Source organism: Sapajus apella, unplaced genomic scaffold, assembly GCF_009761245.1.
Source record: "Sapajus apella isolate SASKATOON/1434 unplaced genomic scaffold, GSC_monkey_1.0 scaffold8, whole genome shotgun sequence".
Classification (NCBI taxonomy): Eukaryota; Metazoa; Chordata; class Mammalia; order Primates; family Cebidae; genus Sapajus; species Sapajus apella.
Window position 1 is genome coordinate 9586509 of NW_022436948.1, and position 23436 is coordinate 9609944.

At 40.6% G+C, this 23436-nt stretch overlaps 1 protein-coding gene across 2 annotated transcripts in view; it reads right to left on the reverse strand.

The window, feature by feature from the left end:
- MORC3 (MORC family CW-type zinc finger 3) overlaps positions 1-23436 on the reverse strand; it is a 50612-nt gene that overhangs the window by 10822 nt on the left and 16354 nt on the right. For both annotated transcript variants that reach the window (XM_032276928.1, XM_032276930.1), the window contains 9 exons: positions 21644-21791; positions 18315-18443; positions 17986-18105; positions 14032-14129; positions 6777-6881; positions 5254-5376; positions 5073-5147; positions 3920-3965; positions 1940-2100 (listed from right to left, as the gene is read on the reverse strand). In XM_032276928.1, the coding sequence (XP_032132819.1) occupies positions 1940-2100; positions 3920-3965; positions 5073-5147; positions 5254-5376; positions 6777-6881; positions 14032-14129; positions 17986-18105; positions 18315-18443; positions 21644-21791 (1005 nt within the window). The remainder of the gene's footprint in view (positions 1-1939; positions 2101-3919; positions 3966-5072; positions 5148-5253; positions 5377-6776; positions 6882-14031; positions 14130-17985; positions 18106-18314; positions 18444-21643; positions 21792-23436) is intronic.

Here is a 23436-nt window from a genome sequence, read left to right on the forward strand (position 1 = left end):
TCCATAAAATAAATTTCCTATCTTCTGACAGAGGCAGAGAAAGAGCACTCACCAGAGACATTGCAGGTTGGGAAGAGGTCTCGACCTTAATTTTCCAACTGAGCCTCTGGTTCTTGCCCCTATCTATCTTCCACCTTCAGCAGTCACCGATGCTTCCAACTTAGGAGACTTTCTAGGGATTTGTGGAGTAAACTGGCTTGCTTCTTGTCAGGTTTCTACCATTCTCCAGTAGCCTTAGGTTTCAGCTTTCTCTGGTCTGCTATATCAATTACTTCTTACTCTGCCCGTTTAATTTAGAATTACTCTATTATTTCTCTTACCAAGCTAATTCCTGCTTGTATTTCCTAAGACTTAGTTTAGATACACCCTTTCCATAAACTTTGGTTTATAAATTTGAGAATAAATATGGCTTTAAAAACTGTTTAATAGGCTGGGCACAGTGGCTCACACCTGTAATCCCAGCACTTTGGGAGGCCAAAGCAGGCAGACTGCCTGAGCTCAGGAGTTTGAGACCAGCATGGGCAACATGGTGAAACACTATCTCTACTAAAATACAAAAATTAGCCGGGGTGGTGGCATGCATTTGTAGTCCCAGCTGCTTGGGGGCTGAGGCAGGAGAACTGCTTGAACCCAGGAGGCAGAGGTTGCAATGAACTAAGATTATACCACTGCACTATAGCTTGGGTGACAGAGCAAGACTCCATCTCAAACAAAACAAAGTCATTTAATCAAAAATTCCCCTCTTTCAATAACAAACATCAGTATAGTCAGTCTAATCCACTAGTTGTAGACATCATGTTCACTCTTCTCCACTCTCGTGCATTCTATTAACTTGGAAGAGGCCATCTACAAGACTACCATTTTCAGAACTTCAGGAACCAGGCAACCTAAGTACCACCTCATCACAAAGCCTTCGTTGATCAATCTAGTCAAGATCGCTAACCATTCATGTATCACTTTCTCTTTCTCCCTCCCTTCCTTCTCCATTCACTCCTCCAATAAAAGTAGGTGCCTACAGCATGCCATAGGCTTTTTTGCAAAGAATTTCCAGGTCACTATAGTGTCATACTATTAATTGCTTCACATTTTTTTAAGTACTGATCATTTTAAAAGCAGGAATTTTCATACTATATAGAAGTTCAAAGAGGTGACAATGTGATCAAACTCTACAATGAATACAATTAAACTCTGTATTTTTTCTTTTTCGAGATGGAGTTTTGCTCTTGTCGCCCAGGCTGGAGCGCAATGGCACAATGATCTCGGCTCACTGCAACCTCCATCTCGCAGCTTTAAGCAATTCTCCTGCCTCAGCTTCCCAAGTAGCTGGGGTTATAGGCGCCTGCCACCACGCCCAGTTATTTTCTTTGTATTTTTAATGGAGACGGGGTTTCGCGATGTTGGCCAGGCTGGTCAATTAATATTTTTTAAATAATTTAAGAGGTGGTGGAAGTAGGGTTTTAGCCTAAGTGTAGACAATAAAAGCAAGACAATTTGTCCTTAAGATTTTCATATTCATGTAACCTACAAATCACAATGTAAACTACAATGATCCTGAATTGCATCACTGTCATAGAAGTATCAACTAAGGCTGGGCACAATGGCTCAAGCCTGTTAATCCCAGCACTTTGGGAGGCCAAGGCAAGGAGAGCACGAGGTCAGGAGTTCAAGAGCACCCTGGCCAACACAGTGAAACGCCGTCTCTACTGAAAATACAAAAATTAGCCGGGCATTTTTGGCACATGCCTGTAGTCCCAGCTACTTGGGAGGCTGAGGCAAGAGAATCGCTTAAACCCAGGAGGCAGAGATTGTGGTGAGCTGAGATTGCACCACTGCACTCCAGCCTGGGCAACAGAGCGAGACTCCGTCTCGAAAAAAAAAAGTGTCAATTAAAGGCTCTGTTTAATATTCCCCAAATGGAAAACCAGTGTTAGCCACTGACCTGTTGCTCTCAGGTTCAGACTGGGGTGAAACTTGATGATTATTTAGAAGTCTTGTTGCATAAGAATTTGCTCCTTCTGAAATTCTTCTTGGAACACTTTCCTTAGCAGAAAAGCTGGGAGTTGAAAGACCAGTTGGCCGAAACAACAGTTCAGTATTAATCTGTTGGAGGGAAAAATACTGATCTTAAACGAACTATTTCTAGTGTGATATGCCCAAAACACAAGATATAATCTTCCTTTCCCCCTTATCCCAGAAGACACAAGAACAATTGTAAACATGCAAATTCCTTGTAATACACCAGGGATGATCAAAAACTAAACCAACGAACTAAATTCAGCCTGCAAGTAGGCTAAGAATGGTTTCGTATTTTTAAAAGGTATGAAGAAACAAAGCAACAGAACAGAATATGCAACAGAGACTTTATGTGGCCCACAAAGCCAAAAAGATTTAACATGTGGTGACCTCTTTGCTACTGGACTTAAGACCAAAACTTCTCAAGCATCGCCTACTCGTATACAGATGGCCTCTGATTTATAACGGCTTCAACTTTATGATGGGGCGACAGCAATACCCATTCAGCAGAAACTGTACTTGCAGTGCTCAAGCAATCACTTTGGTTTTATTTTTCACTTTCAATATTCAATAAAGTTGAGACACTTGACACCTCATGATAAAATTGACTATTAGATGACTGCCCAACTGTAGGCTAATAGAAGGGTTCTGAGCACAATTAAGGTAGGCTAGGCAAAGCTATGATATTCAACAGGTTAAGTGTATTAAATACATTTTTGATAATATCTTCTGTGTGCTGTCTGTTTTTTGAGGCAGAGTCTCACTCTACCATCCAGGATGGAGTGCAGCGGTGAGATCTTGGCTCACTGCAACCTCCACCTGTTGGTTTAAGCGATTCTTGTGCCTCAGTCTCCTGAGTAGCTGGGTAACAAGGGCCTGCCACCATGCCCAGGTATTTTTTATATTTTTAGTAGAGATAGGATTTTGCCATATTGCCAAGGCTGATCTCAAACTCCTGGCCTCAAGTGATCCACTTGCTTCGGCCTCCCAAAGTGCTGGGATCACAGGCGTGAGCCACCAATCATGGCCAACCACATTTTAAATTTCCAATGGCTTACCAGGAGGTAACTCCATGGTAAGCCCAGGAGCATCTATACTCAACCAAAGCTCTTTAACATAGTAAGTATTAAGACAGGAGAGAGAGGTCAGGCAGAGTAGTCAACACTTAGAAAAACACTATAGCTTCTGTCCAGGTTAGCACTAGAATATGGCTTCCTGGGTGTTCCTGGGACGTTTTCCTTAACTGCTTATCTAACATTACTACTTTTAAAAGTTTGTTTCCCTTTCCTCAGAAGATATCCAACTAAACAATAAAACTAACAGTCTGAACAATGTTGAATTAGGGTTGGAAAGGTGGGCAAGGAAAAGTACAAGAGAAGAAGACAAATAAACCAAATCCCTTTGATACATAGTAAACTTTAACAGTCAGTATTGATTAAGCATTATCCAACATAAGACACAGCTATAAGACGGAAAGCTTGGACAGCTGTGGTAGCTCATACCTGTAATCATAGCAGTTTGGGAAGATTACTTGAGGATAGGAGTTCAAGACCAGCCTGGTCTACACAGAGTCTCTGTCACCCAGGCTGCAGTGCAGTGGCACTGATCTCTCTCACTGCAACTCCACTTCCCAGGTTCAAGCAATTCTCTGGTCTTAGCCTCCCAAGTAGCTGGGACTACAGGCATGCGCCACCACATCCAGCTAATTTTGTATTTTTAGTAGAGACGGGTTTCACCATGTTGGCCAGGCTGGTCTCAAACTCCTGACCTCAGGTGATCCACTCACCTTGGCCTCCGAAAGTGCTGAGATTACAGGTGTGAACCTCCACACCTGGCCCCCAGCTCTATTAAAAAAAAAGAAAAGGAAAAAAAAAAAAAAAAAAAAAAGGAAGGAAGGCTTAATTACCCGAGGGATCATTTCCGGTTGTCTGATCCTGAATTTTTCCTTGTTGCTTTAAAATAAAGATGAAAACATGTTTACATTTACCTCATTGTTATTTCTCAATCCCATTTCCCACTGACATACCTGCCATTTAACTATGCAGTTATTACTAAGGCACTCTAAACTCTGCTTCTATTTCAATACAATCAGCAGTAGGCCTTTCGGGAAATAATTTCTACCTTTTATTTCAGTAGCACCATAATGTCTGCCTGAATTTTTCCATCCTCACAGGTATGAACTGCAGACCTTTGGCCTTTTTTTCTCCATTAAGGCCAGTTAACTCAGTCCAGAATCACAGTCTTTTGAACTAGAACATCACATAGGTTTCTTTTCTAATTTTTTTTTTTTTTTTTTTTTTGTGAGACAGAGTCTCACCTTGTTGCCCAGGCTGGAGTGCGGTGGCACAATCTTGGCTCCCTGCAATCTCCACCTCCTGGGTTCAAGCAATTTTTCTGCCTCAGCCTCCTGAGTAGCTGGGATTACAGGCGTACACCACCGCACCTGGCTAATTTTTGTATTTTTAGTAGAGACAGGATTTCACCACGTTGGCCAGAATGGTCCCTATCTCTTGACCTCGTGATCTACCTGCCTCAGCCTCCCAAACTGCTGGGATCACAGGCGTGAGCCACTGTGCCCGGCCAGGTTTCTTTTTTTTGTTTGTTTTTTTTTTTGAAACGGAGTCTCGCTGTGTCACCCAGGCTGGAGTGCAGTGGTGTGCTCAGCTCACTGCAACCTCTGCCTCCTGAGTAGCTGCGATTACAGATGCGTGCCACCACACCAGGCTAATTTTTGTATTTTTAATATAGTCAGGGTGTCACCATGTTGGCCAGGTTGGTCTCGAACTCCTGACCTCAAGTGATCCGCCTGTCTCAGCTTCCCCAAGTGGTGGGACTCTGCTACTCAGGAGATATGGCGGCAATGAGAATGAGGGAAAGAAACAGCTGGTATCCACAGCGTTAAGTTTCTGTTTCTAAAGCCCTCGATATTACGCACTCCACATTACAAACTTTTACAGTTACATAAGGTTTACCTTAGAGAAGCATCAACTAATGTTGCCAAGGCACCACTGTTCATGCTTTAGGCATTATTACCCACTATACATCACTACAACACTCACGTCTTTTTGTAGGTTTTTTCATAAGTGGGATGTACCAAATCCTCATCTTCAGGTTCCTCTGGAACCTCGCAATTTCTAGTCAGGAAAATCACATAGGAATAACACGTCACCAGTGTCTATTTATACACTGTTAACAGTACTTTCCGTCTTTCCAAAAAGGGTACTACCAACTCTATGGTACCTGAACTGTGGGTCAGGGTTATTGGAGCAATACCATTTTTCAGGAAGCTGATCTATTCCGTCAGGTAATTTCCGCCACTTTAGACAGGCATCACACTGAACCCATGTCTGATCAGGACGTTTCCTGTCCCAAAACAAGAACAAAATATTAACATAGAAACATGAACTTTAAATACTTCATTAGATGTTCTGTGTCATTTCTACCACAAGATGCTATTATTTAATTCCTTTCCTAAAAATTCTATGACATACTCTTTGGGTTCGATGGCTCATGCCTATAATCCCAGGAGTTAGAGACCAGGTGGACAACACGGTGAAACTCCATCTCTACAAAAAACACAAAAAATAACTGGGCATGGTAGTGCATGTGTATATTAATACATTTAAAAAATACAAACTGGGCATGGTAGCTCACGGCTGTAATCCCAGCACTTCGGGTGGGAGGAACACCTGAACCCAGTACCTTGTGACCAGACTGGGCAACATAGTGAGATCCCATCTGTATAATATATAAAATAAATAGATAAAAACTATAAATAAATATTAAAAAATTGAAAAGTACAATGGAAAATGTATACAGTGAGCTGCATCTTTCTTGTTTTTCATTATGTATCTTGGTTATCTTTGTAATAATGTATAAATTATGTATAATATATAAATTATGCATAATAATGTATAAAGAACACACAGATATTGTTCATTCATTTATAGGACTGTTATCATGTGATGTGTTACTACGTGCCTGCCAGGCATATTATTTAATTCATGTAACTCAAGGAAGCAAATGCTCTTAATGTTCTCATTTTATACACAAGAAAATGGAGGTTTACAAGAGGCCGAGTAATATGTTCAATGTCACATGGCTACTTAAGCAGAATGAGAATATGAACACAAGTTGGGTTTCAGCCCCATCATCCTAATGATACACTATACCAGTGTTTTTCAAACTATTACGTAATCCATTCATCGCATCTTAAAATGAAATAATAACAATACGCATCACACATATGGGTACATATTGTTTTGTGTGCATGTATACATGTTTACATTCTCTTCAAGGATTTGGCAGAGTGCTGATTCATGTTGCAGAATTTATTTCTTACTATGAGTTACAGTCCTAAGATTGTGAAACATTGTACAATACCTATCCTCTAATACCACATCTTGATATCAAAGTGAGTTGATTTTTTTTTTTTTTTTTTTTTTTTTTTTGAGATGGAGTCTCACTCTGTTGCTAGGCTGGAGTGAAGTGGCACGATCTTGGGTCACTGCAACCTCCGCCTCCAGGGAGTTCAAGCAATTCTGCTGCCTCACCCTCCCGAGTAGCTGGGACTATAGGTGTGTGCCATCACATCCAGCTAACTTTTTTTAATTTTTACTAGAGATGAGGTTTCACCATGTTAGTCAGGATGCTCTACATCTCCTGACCTCGTGATCTGCCCTCCTTGGCCTCTCAAAGTGCTAGGATTACAGGCGTGAGCCACCACGCCCAGCCGAGTTGATATTTTTTAAAAATGTACTTACTGTATATCTTCAACTGGCAAATTTAGAGGATATTCTGCATTTTTCTTCACTTTCATTTCATTCCAGTAATCATTCAGCTTTTCTCCCAGTGCTGTTATTGTAAGTCTTAAAAAGTAAATCATAAAATCAGTTCAAGAAAAAAGATTCTTTTCCAACACAAGAGAAATCCTAAATAATCTAGTAATGAGTACATAGATACTGTGAAGAGAAAAACTCCAAAATATATAGTTAATAAAGAACATTTAAGGTACAGGTGACCCTGAACAACACGGGTTAGACCTGCTCTTACATATGATTTTCTTTCAATAAATTAGAAAAATTTTTAGAGGGTTATAATTTGAAAAAAACTTAAACACGAACTGCATTGTCCAGAAATACCCAAAAAACTAAGAATGAATTAGGTATGTCGTGAAGGCATAAAATAAACAAGATACAGGCCAGGCGTGGTAGCTCATGCCTGTAATCCCAGCACTTTAGGAGGCCGAAGCAGGTGGATCACCTGAGGTCAGGAGTTCGAGACTAGCCTGACCAAGGTGGAGAAACCCTGTCTCTACTAAAAATACAAAATTAGCTGGGCGTGGTGCCACATGCCTGTAATCCCAGCTACTCGGGAGGCTGAGGCAGGAGAATCACTTGAACCCGGGAGGCAGAGGTTGCAGTAAGCCGAGATCACACAACTGCACACCAGCAGGGGTAAAAACAAGGAAAACCTGTCTCCAAAAAAAAAAAAAAAAAAAAAAAAAATACAGATACTAGTCTATTCTATCATTTACCACCATAAAATACACACAAAGCTATTTAAAAAGTTAAAATTTATCAAGACATGAGCATATACAGACTGTTAAGTGGTTTCATTTGCAGTCAAGAGAAATGTAAACATAAATGCAGTCTTAAATTATAACTGCATAAAATTAATTACAGTACATACAACACTACTATAATTTCATAGCCACCTCCTATTGCTTTTGGTGAGCTAACGTGTTTTATTTGCTTAAAGTGCCTTATGACATATTATCTCCATGTAAGCATCTCTGAGAAATTTTATATTGCAGTAAGTATCATTTAGTGCAATACTGTAAACCTTGAATACCACCACAGGACCCACATGAACTGCCACTAGTGATGCTGGTTGTTTTCTCAAGAAGCAAAGTCATAATACAATAAAAAGTACAATTGCTTGATATGTAGGTTGAGCCTTCCAAGTAGCTAGGGCTACAGGCACTCACCACAGCACCAGGCTGATTTTTTGTGTAAATTTTGTGGAGACAGGGTCTCTCTCTTTTTTTTTTTTTTTTTTTTTGCCCAGGCTGCTCTCGAACTCCTGGTCTCAAGCCATTCTTTTGTCTCAGCCTCCCAAAGTGCTGGGATCGCAGGGATGAGCCACCATGCCCAGCCTGTTTCAACAGGTTTTTAATGCAGACAGAACTACTCTATTCTGGGGGAAAATGCCACAAAGGACATTTATCAGCAAAAAAGAGAAGCATAAACCAGGATTTAAGTCCAAGAAGGGACAGGCTAACCCTACTGCTTCATGGAAATGTCGTCAGGTTTCTGATCAGGACTGCCATTATCTGCAAAGATGTTAGCCCTCAAGCCTTGAAGAGAAAAGACAAACACCAGCTGCCAGTCTTTTGGTTGTACAAACAGAAGGCCTGCATGAGAAACCCTTTTTCTGACTGGTTCCATTGATCTTTGTTCCTGAAGTCAGGAATTAACTTGCCAGTACAGGACTGCATTTTACAGTTCTTTTGATATTGGACAAGGTACCCTGGCCACCCATAATCCCATGAGTTCAACACCAAAGCCACCCAAATGGTATACTTGTCTGGAAACACAATGTCTTTAATTCAGCCTCTAGAAAATAAGGGCGGTCATAAGACCTTTAAGACTCATTACACACAGTAGTCCATGGAAAAGATGGTTAACACTGTGGAAAAGAATTCCCACAGAAAAAACATCATGAAAGTCTAGAAGAATAATGATACCACTGAAGAGGCCATTATTAGTACAGAAAAAGCTGTGAAACACATCAAGCTCAAAACTATAAATTCCTTCTGTGTCCACTGCCGTGCATGACTTCACAGCATTTACAACAGAGCCGCATGAGGAAATCATCAAAGAGATTGTGGATATACAGGAAAAAAAAGGTAGGGGGCAAAGAGTTTCAAGACATGGATGTTGCAGGAATTCAAGAGTGGACAGAGGCCACACCTGAGGAATCAACTGAAGTCGACTTGATGGAGGTAAGTGTTTCTGAACCAGTGTTAGTGAGGAAGAAGACAGAAGCTGCAGTGCCAGACAACAAACTGACATTAGACAATCTCGCAGAAGGGTTCCAATTATTCAAGACTGCTTTTGACTTCTTACAACATGGACACTTCTATGATACACGCACTGAAACTGAAGCAGATAGTGGAAGAATTGGTACTGCACAGAGATATTTTTAGGAAAATAAAAACATGCTGGGCATGGTGGCTCATGACAGTAATCCCAGCACTTTGGGAAGCCAAACTGGGCAGATCACAAGGTCAGGAGTTCGAGACCAAACCGGCCAATATGGTGAAACCCCGTCTCTACTAAAAATCTATCAGCTGGGCGTGGTAGTGCACGCCTGCAATCCCAGCTACTCAGGAGGCTGAGGCGGAAGAATCACCTGAACCCAGGAGGCAGAGGTTGCAGTGAGCTGAGATCACACCACTGCACTCCAGTCTGGGTGACAGAGCAAGACTTCGACTCAAAAAAATAAAAATAAAAAAAGTCAGACAGAAATTACAATGTATAAAAATTAAACTGAGTGTGTCTGCCTCTCCTTCCATCTTTGCCACCTCTTCCCCTGCCAAAGCAAAACCAATCCCTCTTCTTCCTCAGCCTATACAACACGAAGACTACCAGGATGAAGACATATGAACCACCTCCACTTAAACAGTAAATATATTTTCTCTTCCTTATGATTTTCTTTGTTTTGGGTTTTGTTTCGTTTTGAGACGAAGTCTCACTCTGTCACCCAGTCTGGGGTGCAATGGTACAATTTAGGCTCACTGCAGCCTCTGCCTTGCGGTTTCAAGTGATTCTCCTGCCTCTGCCTCCCGAGTAGCTGGGATTGCAGGTGCCCACCAGCACACCTGTTTAATTTTTCTACTTTTAGTAGAGATGGGGACAGGAGTGGTAGCTAACACCTGTAATCCTAGCACTTTGGGAGGCCGAGGCGGCTGGATCACCTGAGGTCAGGATTTAGAGACCAACTTGGCCAAGGTGGTGAAGCTCCATCTTTATTTAAAAAAAAAAAAAAAAAAAATTAGCTGGGCTTGGTGGCAAGTGCCTGTAATTCCAGCTACTTGGGAGGCTGAGGCAAGAAGAATTGTTTGAACTTAGGAGGCGGAGGTTGCAGTGAACCAAGATTGTGCCGCTGTACTCCAGCCTGGATGACAGAGCAAGGCTCTGTCTCAGAAAAAAATTTTTTTTAAAGAGTAGAGATAGGTTTTCACCATGTTAGCCAGGCTGGTCTCAAACTCCTGATCTTAAGTGATCCACTCACCTCAGCCTCCCAAAGTGCTGGGACTGTGGTTCCCTGATGGTCTAGTAGCTAGGATTCGGTGATTTCCAAAGTGCTGGAATTAACAGGTGTGTGCCACCATACCCACCTGAATCATGGCACCCGGCCATGATTTTATTAACATTTTTTCATTAGCTTATTTTAAAAATACAGTATATATAATATTTAACATATAAAACACATTAATAGATGGTTTTCTTTTTTTTTTTTTTTTTTTTTTTTTTTTAAGAGACAAGGTCTTGCTCTGTCACCCTGGCTGGAACACAGCGGCACACTCACAGCTCACTGCAGCTTCAAAGTCCTGGGCTTAAGTGATGATTCTGCCTCAAGCCTTCTGAGTAGCCCGGACTACTGGTGTGTGCCAGCATCCCCAGCTTAATCACCTATTTACAGTCAGGCTTCCATTCAACAGTAGGTTCTCAAGGTTTTGGGGAGTCAGGTTATACGTGGATCCTTGACTGAGGGGTATTCAGTATCCCTAAACCCTGTGTTGTTCAAGGGTCAATGGTACTTAACATTATCAACTACTCGTACAAGTTGAACATACCAAATGCATAAATCCAAAAGCTTCAAATCTGAAACTTTTGAGTACCAACATGATACTCAAAGGAAAGGCTCGTCAAAGCATTCTGGATTTCAGATTTTCAGATTTGTGATGCTCAACCTGTAAGTATAAAGCCAACATTCCAAAATATGAAAAAATCCAAACCAAATCCTTTTGGTCTCAAAGATTTCAGATAAGGATACTCAACCTGTAACACAGCTTTGTGTTTTCCTTTTCAATCCTTTTCTTTCTTTTGCCTTATTACATTAGTTATTTTCTCAAGAACATTAGTGAATAGCTGATATCCTTAACTCTTTCCCGCCCTTCCAGGGAAAGCTAACAATTGTCCCTCATTAGTAATGTTGCTTGCTGTGTGTATAAATACTCTGTTATTATGCCCTTTGATTCACAGTTTTTGTTAAGTGTCCCTTTTAAAAATAATCACGGGGTGGGAAGTGGAAAAAAAATAATAATCATCACAAGTGCTTTTTCTGGTATCTATGTAGATAACCATAAGGGTTCTCTCTTATTTAACATCAATATGATGAACTACACTCACTTTTTACATTAAAACCATCCATATTGTCTTAGAACACAGCGCACTTAGTTTTAATGGTATTATGCTTTTAGCATGTCACTGGACGGTATTTGCCATTATTTTAATTAAGACTTTCAATTCTATGATGAGAGATTGATATAAATTTCCTTTCCTGTACTCCTGAGCTTACTATCAAGGTTATGTAGCTTCATAAAACCTTTGACTATTGTGAACAGTGCTGCAATAAACATGAGAGTGCAGGTATCTCTTCAAATACACTGATTTCCTTTCTTTTGGATATATATCCAGCCATGTGATTGCTCAATCACATGGTAATTCTATTATTAGTTTTCTTGACGGACCTCCATCTTATTCTCCATAGCAACTATACTAATTTATTTTCCTAATAATAGTGTATGAGGGTTCCCCTTTCTCCACATCCTCATCAGCACCCATTAACAAATAAATGAATAAAGAAACTATGGTACATATACACAATGGAACATTATTCAACCACAAGAATCGTCATTTGTAATGACATGGATGTAAATGGATATACCTGGAGGACATTATGTGAAGTCAGTCAGGTATAGAAAGACAAATATCTCATATTCTCATTCATACATGACAGCTAAAAAATACTCATCTTACGACATAGCCGAGTGAGGGTTACCAGAGGCTGGGACAGGGAGTGCAGAGAGGAAAATAAAGAGGGGCTGGTGAATAAGTATAAATATAATACAGTTGCTAGGCACAGTGGCTCACACCTGTAATCCCCGCACTTTGGGAGGCCCAGGTAGGAGGATCACAAGGTCAAGCGATCGAGACCATCCTGGCCAACATGGTGAAACACTGTCCCTACTAAAAAATACAAAAATTAGCTGGGCTACTCCAGAGGCTGAGGCAGGAGAATTGCTTGAACGCAGGAGGAGGAGATTGCAGTGAGCCAAGATTGCACAACTGCACTCCAGACTGGTGCCTAGTGCCAGAGTAAGACTCTGTCTCAAAATAAAATATAATAAAATAAATATAATACAGTTAATTAGAAGTAATAAGATCCAGGATTTGGTAGCACAATAGGACAACTATAGTTAGCAGTAACACTCATATATTTCAAAGTAACTAGAAGAGCAAAACTGGAATGTTCCTAACACAAAACATGGTAACTGCTTGAGGTGATGGATATCCCAATGACCCTGGCTTGATCATTACGTATTATATGCTTGTAATAAAATATCACATGTATTCCATAAAAATGGATTATTATGTGTTGTTTCAAATTAAATTTTTAAATAAAAAGACTGGTGCCACTTCTTCCTTAAATGTTTGAATTTAGTATGTGGGAAGTTTTCTAACCAACTGATTCAATTTCAAAGGAATATGTCCACATCATCTAAAATAGGGAAAACTTGTTCACGCTATCTGCTTAATGTTTCATGTCTGTAGACTCTACAGCAATTTCCTCTTTTTCATTTCCAATACTGATGATTTGTATTTTCTCCTCTTTTTCATTAACTGGTCTTGCCAGATGCTTATAGACTTTATTAGTCCAAACAACGTTCTGGCCTTTTTTTTGAGGCAGGGTCTCTTCTGTCACTCAGGTGGGAATGCAGTGCCACAATCATGGCTGATTGCAGCCTCAATCTCCCAAGCTCAAATGATCCTCCCACCTCATCTTTTTATTTTCTATAGAGATAAGCTCTCCACTATGTTGCCCAGGCTGGTCTCAAACTCCTCAGCTCAAGTGATCCTCCTGCATTGGCCTACTGAAGTGCTGGGATTACAGGTGTGAGCCACTGTACCTGGCCTTTTTTTCCCTGAGACAGGATCTCACTCTGTCATCCAGGTTGGAGTACAGTGGCGCCATCTTGGCTCACTCCAACCTCCATCTCCCTAGGCTCAAGCGATCCTCCACCTCAGCCTCCTGAGTAGCTGGGAATACAGGCACGTGCTACCACACCTGGCTAATTTTTTGTATTTTTGGTAGAGACGGGGTTTTGAGCCACTGCACCAAGCGGACTTTTTTAATTGAGTCAATTACCAATTTATTGTCTCTCAGCTCCAAATCCAGCCTAAGTTCTGACACTCTTGTTACTATTTTGCTACAGCCCAGTGACCTCCCAGAGGCTTTGGCTGTGCCCACTAGGCCATGCTCTGCCAACCAGCAGTCTTCTGCTAGCTCCAACAACATAAGGCACCCTCTACAGACCAGCTCCACCTATTCACGCACACTGTCAACCAGAGACCGTGTCTATAGGCCAGCACTGGCCAGGCCCTCTATTTACCTATTTAAATTATTGACTTCTTTTTAAAGTTTATTTTCGAAATACTTTCATAACTTAAACTAAATATTTTGCCATCTTGTGGATATTTTTATTTTACTTATGAAATCATAATTACATTATCGAACTTTAAGAAAATAGGAAGGGACTTACATAGAAAGCTAATATAACAATCTGCCCTTCTAGAAATTGTAGCCTACACAATCACAAGTAGTATATTCAAACCTATCTTTACTAATAAGGTATTTCTGAGATTCGTAGAAAATAGAGAAAGTTCCTGCTTTCTTGGTAATCCATTTCCTAGGAACCTCAGTCAATAATTTAAATAGGTAACCTACCTGTACTCATTAGTATAGTCGAAATCTTGTTTATTATGAGTTGGCTTAAGGAAATTACACTCTATAATTCCAACCACTCCAACACCCATGTTGTTTGCCTGAAAAATAAAATGAAATCAGCATTTTCAGCATAAGACATGATGCTCAAAGTAATTATTCTTAAAGAATTATAGATTGTGTATTTTCCTATATTTTGTCTTGTATGATCCTCATATTTATTTATCTATTTAGAGACAGAGTCTCATTTGGTCACCCAGGCTGGAGTGCAGTGGTGTGATCTTGGCTCACTGCAAGAGACACGAGACCTCCCAAGTTCAAGCAACTCTCGTTGCCTCAGCCTCCCAAGTAGCCGGAAGTACAGGCATGCACCACCAAGCCCAGCTAATTTTTGTATTTTTAGTAGAGACAGGGTTTCACCATGTTGGCCAGGCTGGTCTTGAACTCCTGACCTCAAGCAATCTACCAGCATCAGCCCCAAAGTGTTGGGATTACAGGCATGAGCCACTGTGCCCAGCCAATTCTCATCAAATTTAGGCTGAAAAACAAAAACAAAACAAAACAAAAAAACCGTAGGTGATTCATTTTCCTGGGAGTTAATTTCTAAATACATTAGACCCTACCTCAAAAGCCCTTTGAATGCTGACAAGTATCCATTTAGAAAAGTATTATCATTCCCAATTTTATACAAGAGAAAAAGGACTACCTCTACTTGGATAAAATTCTTTTTTTTTTTTTTGAGATGAGTTTTTCTTACTCTGTCACCAGGCTGGAGTGCAGTGGTGTGATCTCGGCTCACTGCAACCTCCACCTCCTGGGTTCAAGCAATTCCCCTGCCTCAGCCTCCTGAGTAGCTGGGACTACAAGGTCATGCCACCATGCCCAGCTAATTTTTTGCATTTTAGTAGAGACGGGGTTTCACCATGCTGGTCAGGATGGCCTCGATCTCCTGATCTCATGATCCATCTGCCTTGGCCTCCCACAGTGTTGGGATTACAGGCATGAGCCACCGCACCTGGTCTAGGATACAATTTCTTAGAGAACAGAAACCACAAATAATTCATCCTGATATTGTAGTGACTAGCAAAGACTCTGAAAGGCAATATTCCATAAGTTTGCGAGATAAAAATTAAAGTCGTTTATCCAAAATTACACATCCAGTTACTAATGATGAGGAAATAAAAATCTAGGTTGGTTTTTTAAATCTACTAGCTAAAATGTTGAACTCCAAGAATATGATTCATCTTCTGATTATCTACATGAGATTAACAAGTATATTCATGATTGTAGCTATATTTCTTAGCCTATGAAGAAAAAAGTAAAATAACATGTAACTCATAAAATGAAAATTTTTACAAACATAACTATAGACGAAACCATACAACTAATCCTAATTCTGCCCCACCAAAAACCATCAGGTTCACCATTTCAGACTACGGTAATAACAAGATCCTTTAATTTGTGTTCTTATCCATCTTCCTTCTAGCCTTATCATTGTGCCTCTCTCATTCCTCTGTTCTCCACTTAAAATATGGTCCAGCCATAGCAAATTACTCCCTTTATGATGTCATACTCTCAGAAGCCTCTTTCTCTGCCTTTACACATGCTGTCCCTCCCTGGAAAGCCCTTCTATACTTTGCAGTACAATGAAGTCAACTGAGACTCAACTCAATCAACACTCAGAAAAAGCCTTTGCTGATGCTTCCAAGGATGTTCCACAGTCCCCTCACAAAACTGAGCCGTGAGGACATGCTCTGTATTTTATTAACATTTTATGCTGAGCACCCAACACAGCAAATCACAATGGGCATTTTACAAAATTCACAGAATGCAAATACTAGGCCCAGTCCATCATCTGCTAAAGACAAATATTATAATTTAGCTCTAACAGCCCATTTTTACAACGTTGAGCTTAACTAGGAAATACACACAATGTCAATTTAACTAGGGTGGGAAAATGGGCCATATATGTATCTTGTTTAAGTCAGATTCATAACTGATAAAAAAAAATTTACATTCCATGGTAGATATAAAGTTCATTTACTTCTGCAAATATGCTGTATTTGGGCTCATGCCATGTAAAGCAGGTAAAGCAGAGTCAGAACCCCTGTTAATATTCAAGGTGAATCCACAGTGCTATACGGTGTAGAGCTAATATTCTACAAAAAACTTAGAATAAAGTAAGATAAAGAATTATCACCAAAATCTTAGAGATATGCAATGGATCCATATCCAAATGCACTCAAATGTGTTTGTGTCTGAGGTCCACACTGTTACGTTTTAGGCAAGTTGCTTCAACTATTTATTATTAGTCCCAATTTCCTTATTTGTAAAAGACAGGGTCTCACTCTGCTGCCCAGGCTGGAGTGCAAGGACAAAATCATAGCTCACTGTAGCTTCAAACTCCAGGGCTCAAGCACTCTCCCACCTCAACCTCCTAAATAACTAGGACTACAGGGATGTACAACCACAACTGGCTAATTGCTTTTGTCGTTTTGTAGAGACAGTAGTATTTTTTTTTTTTGGAGATAGTGTCTTACTCTGTTGCCTCAACTGAAAAGCAGTGCCACAATCCTGGCTTACTATAGCTTCAACTTCTAGGGCTCCAGCAATCCTCCCACCTCAGCCTCCTGAGTAGCTGGGACCACAGGCATGCACCACCCGGCCCAACTAATTTTTAGAGTTTTTTTGTACAGATGGGGTTTTGCCCCAATGCCCAGGCTCATCTTGAACTCCCAGGCTCAAGCAGTCCACCTGCCTTGACCTCTCAACGTGCTGGGATTACAGGTGTGAGTCACCGCACCCAGCTGAGACAGAGACTTGATATGGTGCCCAAGATGGTCTTGAAGTCCTGGGCTCAAGTGATCCTCCCACCTCAGCCACACAAAGTGCTGGGATTATAGGAACAAGCCACCGTGTCTGGTCCCCAACTTCCTTATGCATAAAATAGGGATAAAAGAAATATTCTGTCCCCACCTCACAGGACTGTTCAGGATCAAATAAGAAATTAATGGGCCAGGGACACTGGCTCACACCTGTAATCCAAGCACGTTAAGAGGCTGAGGCAGGCAGATGACTTTAGGCCAGGAGTTTCAGACCAGCCTGGTCAACCTGGTGAAACCCTGTCTCTACTAAAAATACATGGTGGCACACACCAGTAGTCCCAGCTACTTGGGAAGCTGAGGCACGAGAATCGCTAGAACCAGGGAGGCGAAGGTTGCAGTTAGCTGAAATCAGACCACTGCACTCCACTCCAGCCTGGGCAACAGAGTGAGGCTCCATCTCCAGAAAAGAAAAGAAAAGAAAGAAATTCATATAGTAGCCAGGTGTGCTGGCGCACATCTGTAGTCCCAGCTACGCAGGAGGCTAAGGTGTGGGATCACTTGAACCTGGGAGACAGAGGTTGCAGTGAGCCAAAATTGCACCACAGCACTCCAGCCATGTACACAGTCATCTCAAAAAGTAAAAATAAATAAACCTGGGCGTGGTGGTTCACGCCTATAATCGAACACTTTGGGAGGCCAAGGCAGGTGGATCACCTGAGGTCACGAGTTTGAGACCAGCCTGGCCAATAAGGTGAAACTTCATCTCTACTAAAAATACAAAACAATTAGCCAGGCATGGTGGAGTGCGCCTGTAGTCCCAGCTACTTGGGAGGCTGAGGCATGAGAAGCACTTGAACCCGGGAGGCAGAGGTTGCAGTGAACTGAGCTGATATTGTGCCACTGCACTCCAGCCTGGGAAAAAGTGAGATTCTGCCTCAAAAAAAAAAAAAAAAAAAAAGGAAAAGAAAATATAATTTAAATACCATACTAATGTTATTTTTTAAAAATTGACATTGAAAAGTCATAGGCAAAAGGTACAATAAAATTACGTAACATTTGACCCAATAGCATATATTATCCTAATTTTTGTGGAAAACAGACATTTTCTTTTCAAATAAAAAATAAAGCTTACCCTTAACTGACATCCAACTTTTTCGTAAGCTTTGATGAGTCTATTTCTGTGATACATCATTATCCCATAATGATCTTTATTTCTGCAGTTGAATCCAAAGGTAATTCTCACTGTTTTAGACTTAAAATATTAAGGTAAATTTTGAACGTAACACTTCGCTCAGTTCAAATCATCCTTTCTGTTTCATTATTTAGTAGGTCTAAAAGCACAAAGGAGGGCAAAGCTAGAGAAGACTAGAATCCCTATCCACATAGAAGGGGAAAGGGGCAAAGGAGAATACACCTGATTGATATATGCTCTATAAGGAATCATAAAAAGAAAAAGGATACTAAAAATTTCGGTCGATAAACATCACGTTCAATGTAGGCAAGACTCTTCGAAACCAGCTGTGTCTTCACTTTCTGTCCACGTAGGATGATCTGCATTCTCGGCTTTAGATACAATATACTGCAATAAGCCTGCAAAGTAACATAACAAGAAGTTAGTATTGACTGGGTATGGTGGCTCACGCCTGTAATCCCAGTACTTTGGGAGGCCAAGGCGGGCAGATCACAAGGTCTGGAGTTCCAGACCAGCCTGGCCAATATGGTGAAATTCTGTCTTTACTAAAAATACAAAAATTAGCTGGATGTGATAGCGCATGCCTGTAGTCCCAGCTACTCGGGAGGCTGAGGCAGGAGAATTGCTTGAACCTGGGTGGCAAAGGTTGCAGTGAGCCATGATTGTACCACTGCACTCCAGCCTGAGACTCCGTCTCAAAAAAAAAAAAGTTAGTATCTACAGGTTTGCTCACCATTACTTAGACACAGGTTTACATAAACACTCTCCTCTTAACTTGGTAAAAGACAAATTAACTCTTCGATAAAATAGGCTATAAAGCTGTATGTTATTCTGATTTGATTATTTTTCAATAAAATTAAGCTCAATATACTGCAGCCAGTAAAAATGACTTGCAGAATACAGTCAACTGATACAGATGCTGAAACACTTACTATTACAGAGTGTAAAAAATTACAGAACAGCATACATGGTATGATCACATTTTAATTTTAAAAAATGTATATATGTACAAAAAGGTGCATTTTCTGATTTTTCTGTCAAGTATGGAGGTGGAGGCTGCAGTGAGCCAAGATCGTGCCACTGCTCTCCAGCATGGGCAACAGAGGGAGACTCCCAACTCAAAAAAAAAAAGTTTCAACACAAAACTAAAACTTGGAACATTTCTCTTACTTTTCCGGGCTCGATTTCAAAAGAAGTGGTACTTTGTGTCATTTAAAAAGCATATTTTGTAGAGTACTAAACCCATACCATCTTCTCTGGGTGCCTCTGAACCTGTTTCATACTTGAGTATGACATACTCAAGTATGAAATAATAGCTGGACATACCCTACAAACACTTTAGGAAACATCAAGGAATGGTAAATATCTGCCACTATAATTGCTAAGAACTTAGCAAAAATTACATGTTTAATCTGTAAAAATGTCTAATACATCCACAGCTTGGGGTTAGAAAATAATTTTAACACAAGAAATAAAGTAAAAAGTGGTCAGGGATAGTGGCTCACACCTGTAATCCCAGGACTTCGGGAGGCCAAAGCAGGCAGATCACAAGGTCAAGAGTTTGAGATCAGCCTGGCCAACCCCGTGAAATCCTGTCTCTACTAAAAATACAAAAACTGCCGGGCGCGGTGGCTCACGCCTATAATCCCAGCACTTTGGGAGGCCAAGACGGGTGGATCACGAGGTCAAGAGATCGAGACACCATCCTGGTCAACGTGGTGAAACCCCGTCTCTACTAAAAATACAAAAATTAGCTGGGCATGGTGGCGCACGCCTGTAGTCCCAGCTACTTGGGAGGCTGAGGCAGGAGAATTGCTTGAACCCAGGAGACAGAGGTTGCGGTGAGCCGAGATCGCACCATTGCACTCCAGCCTGGGTAACAAGAGCAAAACTCCGTCTCAAAAAAAAAAAAAAAAATACAAAAATTATCCAGGCATGTTGGCGCTCGCCTGTAGTTCCAGCTACTTGGGAGGATGAGGCAGAAGAATCACTTGAACCCGGGAGGCGAAGGTTGTGGTGACCCAAGATTGTGCCACTGCACTCCAGCCTGGGCAATAGAGCGAGACTCCATCTCAAAAGAAAAAGAAAAAAAAGAAATAGAGCAAAAAGTTAGTATCACATGTCTTCTCAAAGTGACTAAAAAATTTGATATTGGCCAGGTACAGTGACTCACACCCGTAATACCAGCACTTTAGGAGGCTGAAGCGGGTGTATCACGTAAGGTCAGGAGTTTGAGACAAGCCTGATCAACATGGAGAAACCCCATCTCTACTAAAAATACAAAATTAGCCAGGCATGGTGGCGCATCCCTGTAATTTCAGCTACATGAGAGGCCGAGGCAGGAGAATCACTTGCACCTGAGAGGCTGCAGTGAGCCAAGATCATGCCATTGCACTCCAGCCCGGGCAACAAGAGGGAAACAATGCCTCCAAAAAAAAAAGAAAGAAATATTTGATTTTAATTTATTGACATTGTTATATTGAGATATTAATTTCTTCAATCTTCACTTTTTCTTTTGGATATGGAGTTTCGCTCTTATTGCCCAGGCTGGCGTGCAATGGCACAGTCTCAGCTCACTGCAACTTCTGCCTCCTGGGTTCAAGTGATTCTCCTGCTTCAGCCTCCTAAGTAGCTGGGATTATAGGTGCCCGCCACTGTGCCAGGCTAATTTTTATATTTTTAGAAAAAGGGTTTCACCATGTTGGCCAGGCTGGTCTCAAACTCCTGACCTCAGGCCATCCACCCATCTCTGCCTCCCAAAGTGCTGGGATTACCACACCTGGCCAATTTCTTCAATCTTAAACAGATACTCATTTTGGCCAGGCGTGGTGGCTCACACCTGTAATCCCAGCACTTTGGGAGGCCAAGGCAGGTGGATCGCTTGAGACCAAGAGTCAAGACCAACCTGGACAACATGGCAAAACCCCATCTCTACCAAAAATACAAAAAATTAGCCGGGTGTGGTGGCACATGCCTGTAGTCCCAGCTACTCAGGAGGCTGAGGTGGGAGGACTACTTGGGGCCAGGAGGCAGAGGCTACAGTGAGCCAAGATCACACCACTGCACTCCAGCCTGGGTGAGAGAGTGAAACCCAAAAACATAATCTGCAAAAAGAGAAACAAAAAACAAAAACCTCTTTTCTAAAGGGAAAATCCTAGACGCATTTATCAAAAAGGTATATTAATGTACATTATCTATCTGTAGTCTATAATTTATTGCTTTAGGAGGACAATTAAGGAATGTATTCTAGAATATGTTAAAATTTTAATAAGACTTTGAATTTGGTGTTTTTTGGTTGAATGAGTCTAACCACTATATACTGATTAATAATAATATACTGATTCTAATATGATGTCAGCATATAGTAAAAACTACAAGCATTGTTAGACCTGACAACTTCATAATTTAAAAAGGATTTCTAAGCAAATAAATCAACCAATGTGCTAATGAAAAGTTTAACTAAGCTGTTTCATGTCTGAGATACTTTCATTTAGAGAGCACTGGCAGCCTTTATACCACAAATAGGTAACATGAGCTCTCTCCTAATACTACCATGACTCAATAATTTTCTCATTTCCACAAAAAGCGGAATACATACCCTCAGGGAGTAGTCACTCTCAGGGGCAATCTGGTCCATCCTTTCCTGCTTCTTGTACCCTTTCTTCCCTGTTGTCTCATCTAAATCCTCAGGAATTCTGATATCATATTTATCCTTTTCAAAATCGAACTCCGTTGAATTTTTGTAGCTGCAGAAATAATTTTTAGAAAGAACCAAAATTGAACCTCACAGCAAGATAAGCAAGCAAACACTGAAAGTCATTAAAAAGGTAAGCAAATAAATAAACCTACATGTAGTACATGTCAATGGGGGTTTGGGGTGCAAAGGCAAGAGAAAAAGAAAGAAAATGGATCCTGGAAGATGTAGAGAACTGTATGACTCATACGTTGCTGGTAGGAAAACAGTCCGGCATTTCTTAGAAAATAAAATGCAAGTACTATATGATACAGCGATTATAGTTCTGTATATTTATTTCAGAAAAACGAAGACTATATTCAAACAAAACCGTGTATACAAATGTTTATAGCTTTATTTGTAGTATCCCAAAACTATAAAACCATATGTCTTGAACAGGTAAACACGCTGTGTTCCATACATGCAACGAGATACTACTCAGCAAGAAAAAGTTTCAAACTTGCCGGGCGCCGTGGCTCATACCTGTAATCCTAGCACTTTGAGAGGCTGAGGCAGGTAATCACCTAAGGTCAGGAGTTCGAGACCTGTCTGGCCAATATGGCAAAACCCCGTCTCTACTAAAAATACAAAAATTAGCCAGGCGTGGTGGCATGCCCCTGTAGTCCCAGCTACTCAGGAGGCTGAGGCAGCAGAATTGTTTGAACCCAGCAGGCAGAAGGTGCAGTGAGCTGAGATCAAGCCACTTTACTACAGCCTGGGGGAAAGAGTGAAACTCCGTTTCAAAAAAAAAAAAGAAAAAGAGAAAAAGGTACAAACTATACATACAAGAACGTGGAAAACCCCAAAGAATTATGCTAAGTGAAAAAAGCCAATCCCAAAATGTTTCAATGTTGTTAATGTAACATTCTTAAGATGGCAAAATTATAGAAATGGAGAACAGATAAGAGGTTGCCAAGGATTAAGAAGGGAGTGGGGGTTACAAGGGAAGTGGCTATGGCTACAAAACGGCAATATGAGGGATTCCTGTGGTAACTAAAGCGTCCTGCATCTTGACTGCATCAATGTCAAAATCCTGTCAATATCAATAGTACTACTGTACTATAGTTTTGTTAGATGTTACCACTGGGGGAAAATGGATAAAGTATACATGAAACATCTATATTACTTCTCACAACTACACATAAATCTACAATTATCTCAAAAAGTTTAACAGAAAAAAAATCCTCCAGGAGGAGGGGTAGGGAGGTGAAAGCAAGAAAATAAATTCAGGTATCTGAATAGCACAAGCTTTTTTAGTTCTTCAGGCTTATCCCTACCTGTGCTTTACCTGTGACGCAGTATGTCTTAGATCTTTCAATATTAGACATTAATTTTAATTTTAAAATTTATTTGCAAAGGATTTTATCCTCACAAAGATAAAGGACTATAAACTTTAACACCACAAATATCTCACCTATACAGCTAGTGCTTGACTTACGACCATGATTGGTTCCGACAGACCGGTCGTAACACGATTTGGTCGTAAGTTGAGTAGGCTATATGTACAGTACTGTGAAATGATGTTATAAAAATCTTTAAGTCATATTTTATCATAATTTCATTATTGTTATATATCATAATTTTCTTTGTTCACTTTATGCCATTTGTATCATCTCTACACCATTTTGTTTCTTATTTTTACATTCGTCAGGTTTAAG